Source organism: Schistocerca serialis, chromosome 1 (assembly GCF_023864345.2).
Source record: "Schistocerca serialis cubense isolate TAMUIC-IGC-003099 chromosome 1, iqSchSeri2.2, whole genome shotgun sequence".
In the NCBI taxonomy this organism is placed as follows: domain Eukaryota; kingdom Metazoa; phylum Arthropoda; class Insecta; order Orthoptera; family Acrididae; genus Schistocerca; species Schistocerca serialis.
In genome coordinates, this window is record NC_064638.1 from 786,226,221 (window position 1) to 786,238,511 (window position 12,291).

General features: G+C 41.9%; 1 protein-coding gene across 2 annotated transcripts in view; it reads left to right on the plus strand.

Annotated features, from left to right (window-relative positions):
* LOC126458228 (uncharacterized) overlaps window positions 1-12,291 on the plus strand; it is a 44,461-nt gene that overhangs the window by 18,477 nt on the left and 13,693 nt on the right. For both annotated transcript variants that reach the window (XM_050095134.1, XM_050095127.1), the window contains exon 2: window positions 8,564-8,764. In XM_050095134.1, the coding sequence (XP_049951091.1) occupies window positions 8,566-8,764 (199 nt within the window). In that variant the 5' untranslated portion in view covers window positions 8,564-8,565. The remainder of the gene's footprint in view (window positions 1-8,563; window positions 8,765-12,291) is intronic.

Below are 12,291 nucleotides of genomic sequence, written 5' to 3' on the forward strand. Positions count from 1 at the left end.
CATTGTTTTTGTTGTGTATGAATGTGTCATAAATTGATTGCGCAACAGATCCTGTTTTCTTGGCCTCGAAATAATGAAGTTCGGTTTGCTCGCACTTCTTTTACGAAACCTGGCTGATCGGCGTGGGACAGAGCATATGTGGCGATAACCCCAAACTTCGTCTTCATTTGAGTTATCAATTAATGGCGCCACCTCTACATTTCTATTTGAAATTAACTTCGTTGTTATTTAACTTCATACACGGTATAAGTTCTTGAAACTGCTTAACCATGTCGAGAGAACTTTGAAATGAGCAATTTTGATCTTAGTTGTGATTTGGAGGACCCAGTCTAGTAAATCACCATCTGTAACGCTGCATTGCCTCTCACGAGCACCTGGAAGACTCATCTAACGAACTGTTGTTCACGACATTTATTTAAGTTCAGGGGTGTATGTTGGTTATTAATGGGGATAATGGGACAGTATTGTGATACTTTACAGTAAATCTTTTGGACAGTTATTCTTATACAGTTTTACGAGTTCCATTTTGGAGCATATTTATTACTTTGTGTAAGCCTTTCTTCCATTTATACATTCACGATCAGATTTTACGAGGCAAAACCGGGCTTGTACACTGCTTAACGTTAATCGTTAAACACAATGAGTATTATTTCAGTTTGATCTTCATTGTTAACACTTACACTACGGCAAAGGGAACTGTTAATTATTATGAACATTAAATAAGTTACAGATTTGAGTGAACAGTAACTGGGACAATTGTATCAGAGAAACCGTCAACGAAAACTGAAATTCGCTTTACAAATTACGATCATGTCGAGTCGTGCCATCTGTTTACTGATACGTCGTCAACCCAGGATGTTGTTGTTGTTATGGTCTTCAGTCCTGAGATAGGTTTGATGCAGCTCTCCTTGCTACTCTATCCTGTGCAAGCTTCTTCATCTCCCAGTACCTACTTCAACCTACATCCTTCTGAATCTGCTTAGTGTATTCATCTCTTGGTCTCCCTCTACGAATTTTAACCTCCACGCTGCCCTCCGATACTAAATTGGTGATCCCTTGATGCCTCAGAACATGTTCTACCAACCGATACCTTCTTCTAATCAAGTTGTGCCACAAATTTCTCTTCTCTCCAATTCTATTCAATACCTCCTCATTAGTTATGTGATCTACCCATATATTCTTCAGCATTCTTCTGTAGCACCACATTTCGAAAGCTTCTATTCTCTTCTTGTCCAACCTATTTATCGTCCATGTTTCACTTGCATACATGGCTACACCCCATACAAATACTTTCAGAAACGCCTTTCTGACACTTAAATCTATACTCGATGTTAACAAATTTCTCTTCTTCAGAAACGCTTTCCTTGCCATTGCCAATCTACATTTTATATCCTCTGTACTTCGACCATCATCAGTTATTTTGCTCCCCAAATAGCAAAACTCTTTCACTACTTTAAGTGTCTCATTTCCTAATCTAATTCCCTCAGCATCACCCGACTTAATTCGACTACATTCCATTATCCTCGTTTTGGTTTTGTTGATGTTCATCTTATATCCTCCTTTCAAGACACTGTCCATTCTGTTCAACTGCTCTTCCAAGTCCTTTGCTGTCTCTGACAGAATTACAATGTTATCGGCGAACCTCGAAGTTTTTATTTCTTCTCCACAGATTTTAACTCCTACTCCGAACTTTTCTTTTGTTTCCTTTACTGCTTGCTCAATGTACAGATTGAATAACTTCGACGAGAGGCTACAACCATGTCTCACTCCCTTCCCAACCACTGCTTCCGTTTCATGTCCCTCGACTCTTATAACTGCCATCTGGTTTCTGTACAATTTGTAAATAGCCTTCCGCTCCCTGTATTTTACCCCTGCCACCTTCAGAATTTGAAAGAGAGTATTCCAATCAACATTGTCAAAGGCTTTCTCCAAGTCTACAAATGCTAGAAACGTTGGTTTGCGTTTTCTTAATCTAGCTTCTAAGATAAGTCGTAGGGTCAGTATTGCCTCACGTGTTCCCATATTTCTACGGAGTCCAAACTGATCTTCCCCGAGGTCGGCTTCTACCAGTTTTTCCATTTGTCTGTAAAGAATTCGCGTTAGTATTTTGCAGCCGTGACTTATTAAACTGATAGTTCTGTAATTTTCACATGTGTCAACGCCTGCTTTCTTTGGTATTGGAATTATTACATTATTCGTTAAATCTGAGGATATTTCGCCTGTCTCATACATTTTGCTCACCGGATGGTAGAGTTTTGTCAGGAATGGCTCTCCCAAGGCTGTCAGTAGGTCTAATGGAATGTTGTCTACTCTCGGGGCCTTGTTTCGACTTAGGCCTTTCAGTGCTCTATGAAACTCTTCACGCAGTATCGTATCTCCCATTTCATCTTCATCTACATCCTCTTCCCTTTCTATAACATTGCCCTCAAGTACATCACCCTTGTATAGTCCCTCTATGTACTCCTTCCACCTTTCTGCTTTCCCTTCTTTGCTTAGAACTGGGTTTCCATCTGAGCTCTTGATATTCATACAAGTGGTTCTCTTTTGTCCAAAGGTCTCTTTAATTTTTTTGTAGGCAGTGTCTATCTTATCCCTAGTGAGATAAGCCTCTACATCCTTACACTTGTCCTCCAGCCATGGCTGCTTAGCCATTTTGCACTTACCGTCGATCTCATTTTTGAGACGTTTGTATTCCTTTTTGCCTACTTCATTTACTGCATTTTTATATTTTCTCCTTTCATCAATTAAATTCAATATTTCTTCCGTCACCCAAGGATTTCTATTAGACCTCGTCTTTTTACCTACTTGGTCCTCTGCTGCCTTCACTACTTCATCCCTCAAAGCTACCCATTCTTCTTCTACCGAATTTCTTTCCCCCATTTTTGTCAATTGTTCCCTTATGCTCTCCCAGAAACTCTGTACAACCTCTTGTTTAGTCAGTTTATCCAGGTCCCATCTCCTTAAATTCCCGCCTTTTTGCAGTTTCTTCAGTTTTAATCTACAGTTCATAACCGATAGATTGTGGTCAGAGTTCACATCTACCCCTGGAAATGTCCTACAATTTAAAACCTGGTTCCTAAATCTCTAAATCCAGGATATGCACCTGCAATATTGTGCACGCACAGTCCGCTACAGTTCCGGTAGTTCTGTATACGTCTCCAAGCACCTGGCGAGTTACGAATTTGGCAGTATTCAACATTTTTTTTTAAAAAAAATTGTTGTACATATTAGCAGTTAAAGTTTTGACGGGGTCTTTCTTTCGGTGTATTCTTGCTGTAAAAAAAATCTCAGGGCGTGTTTCGTCGTGTCAGATTGAACCATTTCTTTGTTACAGTTACGACGGAGAGAAAGCCATGTGGTTCAAATGGTTCTGAGCACTATGGGACTCAACTGCTGAGGTCATTAGTCCCCTAGAACTTAGAACTAGTTAAACCTAACTAACCTAAGGACATCACAAACATCCATGCCCGACGCAGGATTCGAACCTGCGACCGTAGCGGTCTTGCGGTTCCAGACTGCAGCGCCTTTAACCGCACGGCCACTTCGGCCGGCAAAGCCATGTGGCTTTCGTCCGCGTACAGTGACCGTTCAAAATGAGCACTGCAACTGAAAATCTCACCAAATGTGAAATCTGCTCTGTAATATAGTATTTTATTGGAAAAAATTCTTAAAGTTGTTGACATTTATCGTGAATTTTGTGGTTTATGCGGATCAAATGTGATGAATGAAAGTGTTGTGCGTGAGTGGTATCGTTCGTTTGCGATTACATTGACGAATGCTCATGAAGATTACGAATGTAGCCGTCCATGTGTAGACAATAAGGATCTTGTACAGAAAACTAACGAAAAATATCATCAATACCTGCGTTTCACTATATGTAAACCGTCGAAAAACTTTCTAAAGATTCCTCCTAATGTTTTGCATGAAACTGTGATTAACGAATTATGCTAGTAAACACCTGATAACCACAAAGTTGAACGGATTGCTGCTTTCCTGGGTTTTCGTTTTCCTTGCGAACTGAACAGTCACGACATTCTGGTTCCTATGCTATGGCGGAGACAGCAATAAAACAGCGCAGCAAATCTATATTGAGAAAAACAAATGGAATGTTGGAAAGAATTTGCAGTCTTCAAAGAATGGTCTTACGAGATTTAATTGATTAGATATACGTAAAACAAAGCTAATACGTGTAATCTCAAACGATGGTATGACGTTGCTGCATGAAACTGTAACCTTGAAGGAGCTAAAGAAGTGACATCTTACAGGTGTGATACTTATTTACCTTCTAGGAGGCAGATAAAACACCATCAGGAAACGATGAAAGGCGGGCAGGAAGTGACAACTAAGATATGGCCTTCTCTCTGAGCACGTACTGTGGCCATCACTAGTATCCTAGACATGATGAGAAATTTGTGTGCTTATTTTGTTGAGGGTATGCTTCAATGGTACTATAGCACTATAAGTCGTGCAGTCCATAAACATGGTGACCTTAGCAGATCGGTGATATCACTACCACGTTATGCGACTTAGCGCACTCAGAAGGTACGTTGGAATCCCCCCGTGGTACAGTAAAGAGGATAGCACACTGTTGCAAAAGCAACGAAAAATGGCCTACCAAATTTAAAAGAAAGCGAAGTTTTACAGAAGCTCGCAATGTAGATCAAACTTCAGTGCGAGATGCTTTTCATACTTTCTATAACGAAACTCTGTCTCGAAATCTGTAAGAAAGTCCGAAGAGATTCTGGTCTTATATAAAGTACACCAGCGAAAAAACACAATCTAAACCATCACTGGTCGTCAACACTGGTGACGTTACTGATGACAATGTCACTAAATCAGAATTAGTAATTATGGTTTCCCGAAATTCCTTCGACAAAGAAGACGGAGTAAATATTCCAGAATTCGAACCAAGAACAACTGCCAGCACGAGTACAAAGCAGCATGAATCACTTAAGAAAATCAAGGATTCCGGTCATGATTGCATACCAGTCAGTTTCCTCTCAGAGGAAGCTGATACAATAGCTCCATACTTAGCAATTTAGCAATCATACCAAGCGACTGCTCGTTGAAAGATCCATAGCTAACGACTGGAAAGTTGTACAAGTCACACCAGTACCCAAAAATGGAAGTAAGAGTAATCCGCTGACTTACATATGCATGTCGCTAATGTCGATTCGCAGTAAGATTTTGGAACATATACTGCTTTCGAACATTATGTGATATTTCGAAGAAAACGATTTATTGACTAACAGCCAACAAGGATTCAGAAAGTATCGTTCTTTTGAAACACAAGTAGCTCGTTCTTCTCAAGAAGTAATGAGTGCTATTGACAGAGGATGTCAAATTGATTCCATATTTTTTGATTACCAGAGGCTTTTGATACTGTACCTCACAAGCGACTTCTAATTAAATTCCGTTCCTATGGAGTCTCGTCTCAGTTGTGCGACTGGATTCGTGATTTCCTGTCAAAAAGGTTACCGTTCGTAGTAATTACCTTTCGTAGTAACTGAGGGAAAGTCATCTAATGAAAAAAAAAATGGTTCAAATGGCTCTGAGCACTATGGGACTTAACATCTGTGGTTATCAGTCGCCTAGAACTTAGAACTACTTAAAGCTAACTAACCTAAGGACATCACACACATCCATGCCCGAGGCAGGATTCGAACCTGCGACCGCAGCGGTCGCGCGGTTCCAGACTGAAGCGCCTACAACCACTCGGCCACAGCTGCCGGCACTCAGAAATGTAATGTATACCATTTTAAACAAAGACGAACATCAAATTTGTGGATACGAATCAAAGTCCACGACACATGTCGCTTGGAGAAGCACTCCTAGATAAAACAACTGTTTCCCGAGTAAAGGACTGACCATTCTAATACGCCAGTGCAAGTAGCGAATCAATTCTTGTATTTGTTGTTTATGAACCAAGAACTGTCCACTGCTTTAATCGGAGCGACGACTACAGCAAATGCATCTATGTTTTTACCATCGTGCAATGTTGAAGAATGTATTAGGATTCACATAAAATTTGGTGCTGGGAATTTACAATATAACACGGCAGTACGACTCAGTTCCCGAGGACTCTACGTAGATGTGATTGGGGCATTAGATGGCCTACACGCAAGACTTCCATGAAGTTAAGAAGTTTCACAAAGTCGTGCGAATACACTGGCAGTAGGGCAAAAATAAAGGAAATAAATCTCGTTCGTTGCAGATAAAACGTGTAATTTTCCAAAAGACAATGAATATGTTAAGTAGGACAACAGTACTGAAGTCATTGTGCAAAAGTATAACAACAAATAAATAGGTTACTGTGGTTCTATCTTGAGAATTACCTGTTATAAGTGTCCGAAGGCCGTTGATAGTATTCTATTAAGAGATGAAGATTGAATCTGTTACTTATAGCAATAAGGGTATGACTGTAGAAAGCATTTCTTACTTAAATGAAAGATCTTACTTACCAGTATGTATGTTAGAACTGACAATAACGTTAATAATGGGCAAGGATAAAAATTGAATTCAAGGACTGGGACACCTACCGTCTCACCATTTTTTGGTAAATGACCTACTCTAGATTCTGTCTCCTTTCCGGACTCGACCTTGGTCCTGCAATAGGTTTACTGTTTACTGGAGCTATTTTCCTACAAAAGACTAGCCCTTAGAACTGACAGTAACATTAATAATGGGCAAAGAGTAAAAATTGGTTTCAAGGACTGGGACACCTACCGTCTCACCATTTTTCGGTAAATGACCTACTCTAGATTCTGCCTCCTTTCCGGACTCGACCTTGGACCTGCAATAGGTTTACTGTTTACTGGAGCTATTTTCGTACAAAAGACTAGCCCTTAATTTAGATGCTATGTGTGCTGGTATGCCAGTTACACACTGCCAACCTTATTTTCAACCAGTTCCCTTACGATATGACTTGTATTTCTTCAGACCAAATAAGTAGCAAATTCCATAGTTTCTTATGAGCAGTTAACAATGGTAAATATTTTTAAGATGCTGATCTACTGTATCCACATTTAAGTTCCATTTTTATAGGGAATAACGTGTATTAAATTTGGCTAGTGATAGTGTAGTGACTTTGAACCACGGTGGACTTGCATTTTAACTTTAATCTCGAAATGCATTCATCCAAAATAACTGGGAAAAGTCTACATATGCTAGAAAATGCTGGTGAGATAGCCACGCGTATGTGTAATTTTATTTCATATCGTCCGCCCCGATAGCTGAGTGGTCAGTGCGTGACGGATTGCCGTCCTATGGGCCCGGGTTCGATTCCCCGCTGGGTCGGGGATTTTCTCCTCTCAGGGACTGGGTATTGTGTTGTATTCATCATCATTTCATCCCCACCGGCGCGCAGGTCACCCAATGTGGCGTCGAATGTAATAAGACCTGCACCACGGCTGCCGGACCTGCCTCGTAAGGGGCCTCCCGGCCAATGACGCCAAAAGCTCATTTCCATTTTTTTATTTTTTATTAAGCATGCAACTGTTACAATTGGAATCAAAAATAAATCACAATACATACAGCAATGATATTTGTTCTTTCCACAACAAGGGTCAACTGTTTGTTTCCTCATTTTCAGTTGTGCTTTTTGCTAAGAGACAGAAATGTAGGCGACGATGATTTCACACTGATGATTACTAAAATGGCAACACCATGAAACGACCAATTGGCGTAAAGTGTACTAGATGCTTGGATATGTAAACGATTAGCATTTCAGCGTAATCACACAAAGGAGTCAGGAGTACAGGAACCTACAAGAAATGTTTACGCAGCCAATTTATCATTCAGAAATCGCATTAGAATATGGATAGTTTGTATGAAGATCGCGTTATGCTTCGTTTATGAAGTAACTCCACCGTGGTAGAACTGCTACATATCAACACAGTTGTTAGTCATTCCTCGATATTTCCGCCCACGTTGGATGTGATTTCATGACCGCCATGTGTATATGCTATCAATGAGCTCAGTTGCTCATTATCAACTCCTTGCAGGGTGTCAACGTCCCCACGCTACTAGCGCACGAGAGCTCAGAGCTATACATGCAGCTGTGTAGGAGTATACATCGACGTAACGTACCCTGAGTCAGGTAATGGGCTTGTTTCCAGCAACTGAAGTGTGACGACGTCTGGAACACCACCGATTGTCAGCACAGCGATCATTATTATACTTCTCTTGACGTGCCAGCAGAGAGGTGACAACACTGGACCCTGAGTGACACCACATCATCTTTTCAGACGAGCCCTAATTCTGTGTACAACATTACGACGGACGTATTCGTGTATGGGAGCTGTCATTGCTGAGTTTGATGGTCAGCCCCTTTTGGGCACTTGTTGCTACCATACATGCCACACCGTGTATAAAATTCGGACCCTGTATACTACCAAATCATCTGCAAATAAAATCAATTATCCTTCGTACTATACTGCATAACAAAATACATAAATTTTATTCGCGTTCTCATCCGGAGTTGCAATTTTAATGATTGTCAGCGGGCGTCGCTTCTGTGAAGTGTTGGGTGTTTAGTTGTACAGTGCCTATATGAATGTTACAGCCATGTGTGGATACAGTGGCCCGCCGCCAATTGCACGCACGAGGTGCAGGGCCCTCCAGATGCTGCTCCTGTTACTGCTGGCCGTGGCTGCACCTGCTGCTGCGGCGCCCGTGACGTCAGCAGAGGAACCCACAAGCACCAGCACCGAGGCGACCACGGTAGGCGCTGGCGACCGGCTGCTCGAGTCTCTTACCCAGGAAGGTGAGTCAGCCGTGCCGGCTGTCGTGTAAGACAGACCTGCTTGCTAAACTTCAGGGAAACGTTCGTATTTTCAGATTAAAGAAAACCGACAACAAATTTAAGTAACTCCAGAAAACGTGAAGCTATTTCTTCGAAATTTGAGTGCACGCTTCTACAAACTACTGTTTGAAAATCATTTGCTATTTTGCTTATTTGTGTCACCTTTATGTACCACACAACTACATGTTTGACAACAGAACTGAGAAAAAGTCAGAAGAACAACGGCATAGCCCACGGAGCCGATAAACTGTGGAGCCGATAAATCGTGTACCTAAGAACTGCAATGTTGGGCTACCAAATTGTGGTAGCACTTCAGACTCTGAGGAAAGATGCTGAACATTTCATGCTTATGATGTTCATACGAGGGATGATCATAAAGCACTAATTATCAACTCGAAAAATCGAAGTTACGTAAAAAAATACTTGTTTGCAGTGTATGACTACAGTTCTGGTACACATTGAAATCTTAGCCTTACAGTACAGTAGCACGACGTTAGAGCAGCCCAAACAAAACAGCGCAGTCCATTATAAAAACAAAAATATCATGCAGTACTTCGTCCTCTGCATTTTAAGGGAAATAATACTGAATTCTGAGTTAGTGGAATTGTACAGCAACAATGCACCATCATTATGACACAGTGGTTTGATGCTCAGACACTCCCAGTCTGGTTAAAAAAATCTGAATGACGAAAAACGGAGAGGCAGACCATCTCTCTGCGAAGAATGGACAGTCCAGAAGTGGAGGCCCTGGTACTCGAGAACAGAAATAAATGATCAGCAACCTCCCTCCCCTCATCTCTCCTATACCACACCAACTTCATGGAAATAAGTGTCAGAGAGATAAACCAAGACACGTGAATTTAAATCTCCCAATCATGGTCCAGTATTTTCTTGTCCATTATAATGAAACTGCCAATCAGTATGTACCCCCGGGCTGCCTACTTGTTCTCTGCGTCCCACAATGCCCTCTTGATATCACAGAAATTTGGGCACCCTCTGACCACTCTCTCTTTCCTGTTCACTGCATGTGTGTGATGTCAAGGGGACAGTGCTAAGATGTGTACGTATGTTTAGTCAGCAAGGCCTCAGACAAGTCGAGATTTGTTGATCAGTTCAATTTCGCTCTTGTCTTACTTCTAATTTTACGGATATGCGGACCGCACATGTATCAGGTTCCTGTCAGAGGGGGCAGCTTTGTACTGGTGTTACGTAAACTGAAAGAGGAGGGTGGAGAAAGTAAGGAAAGGGAAGGAACTATTGATGCCAGCTGCATCACGACTTGGATTCAGACCTGGAATCTCCCGCTTACTAGGCAGTTACGTTAACTAGTGCTCTGTAAGCCTCTCAGCCAACCAATATTCCCACCTATAGCTGACTCATTTTGATGGGAAATGAATCCACCACCTACAGTACAGGTGCATAATTACGTGGGAATCTCAAAGACGCTTGTGCAGAGGGCATGGAGAGGGAGCGCGGATTGGTGCTGATAAGTGTGGACGTGGCTTGGCAACACTACAGCGATAATCTCTGCTTTCAGATGACACAGTGGTTAACGCATCTGCTGAGTAAGAAGGAGGACCCGTGTTCGAATCCCATTCTAGCACACATTTTTCACTCGTAGACGCAGATTCAGCATAAAGGCCGAATGCGGGTGACATCTATAAATCCTTACCTTTACTTTCCTTTCTCCCCCGTCCATCTTCAGTTTACATAGTATGTATCACAGCTGCGGATACCGCGTGGTATCTCTTCTTTTGGACATCTACGAAAGAACAGACACCATGTATTCATATCATTTGAACTACTGGTCAGCAAAGAGAAAGGATGATCTGTAATACTAAATAACAAAATGTGTAGCGTATTTAACAGCTCTGTACATGGTCAGTTCTCAAAGTTGATCTCTCTGAGACAGGGCAAAGGCGAAACTACCGTTTCTCGTGCACAGAAACATCAGTCTATGTAACACAGTGCTACAGATTATCTGGTATCGAACTAGGGGTGGCATGTGAGGGGTAGCACATAGACCTGGATAAAATACAAGATTCTGCTGGAATTTTTAACAAAGCGGAAATTTGTAATTATCGAGAATTCAACCATAATTTCAATGTGCGAGAAAACTACAAAGCAAAAACCAATATTATTGTGAACAACAATAATACAGTTTATTTTGGTTGAGATCCAATTACAGAATCAAGATATGTAAGGAAGTTATCTGCCAAATCAGAAGCGCAGAACAAAGATATCAGTAACCAACTTGTCGATTTTGTGAAGTTCCCTGATATGGGTATGTGAGAAACTTTTACAACTTCCTTGGCTAAAGAACATATTGTTACCAGACAGGAAGCTACGAGTTAAAATTACAGAATGGATGTTATGTTTGACGCTGTGTAAGACTTTGTATCAGATAACACCTAACCAATGCTAGTGAAAGCAAATACAAAGGACGGGATGCGTTAACTGCATCGAAAACTGTGCACTAATGCTCTGTATGCATTCGACAGTTCACGCAATACATTGTTCGACGAAGGTTCCTGTGGAACCGATTAGTGCGATATTCCGTGCTGCAGGACCTGATTTGAGTACTTAGGACCGTGAACGAGCAGTTACACGGCTCGAATCTGGACGAAATGTCACTACTGTGGCCACAATAATGGGTGAGTCCAAGAGTGCCACCTCGTTGTTACAAAAGGCCGCTGAAGGTGGAAATGCTGTGTGAAATCACGCCGGTGATTGTAAATGGACCACTGGGCGAAAAGGAAAGGACATCTCACTTCTAGACAAACTGCTGCAGATCTTGAAGCCGCTACCAGGATATGTGTCACTGTCAGAACCATTTCGCGGCGATTAAAGCAGGCTGATTTGTGTACTTGGAAACTTGTTAAATAAATACCACTTCGACGAGAATGAGTCCGTTGGTGTAGGGACTACGTTTGTTGAGGTCAGCAACAGTCGTCCAGAGTGATTCCTCCGACGAATCCTGCTTCACTGTGACGAGTGAAGCGTGGAGATAGAGTGAAACATTTTACCCACCACAGAATGCTCATGAATTTAATCGGTACGGCCTAGGCGTTATGGTGTAGGCAGGCATTACGCGCAATGGCCGCATATCTCTGCTCGAGGTACCGTTAAAGCTCAGCGGTATTGTAGGTTGAGTGTTCTGATTGTGTTCTTGTGTTTATGGGTGCGGTAGGCTCTGAATTTCTGTTTATCGATGACAGTGGCTGCCCACATAGGACTGCTAACGTATCGAACATGTGAAGATATTGAACGTATGGAATGGGCTGCGTGCTCCCCGGTCCTAAGCACTAAGGAGCATGCCTGAGATATTCTTGGGAACGTGTTTCTCAACGAACACCCCCTCCCCGAACCCTGCAAGAACTGCAAACCACCTTGAGAGACGATCAGGACAATATCTCCCAAGGACTCCTCAACAGTGCAGAATGTACGTTAGTGCCCGAGGTGGGCTCACTGCTTACTGAGAATCTGAT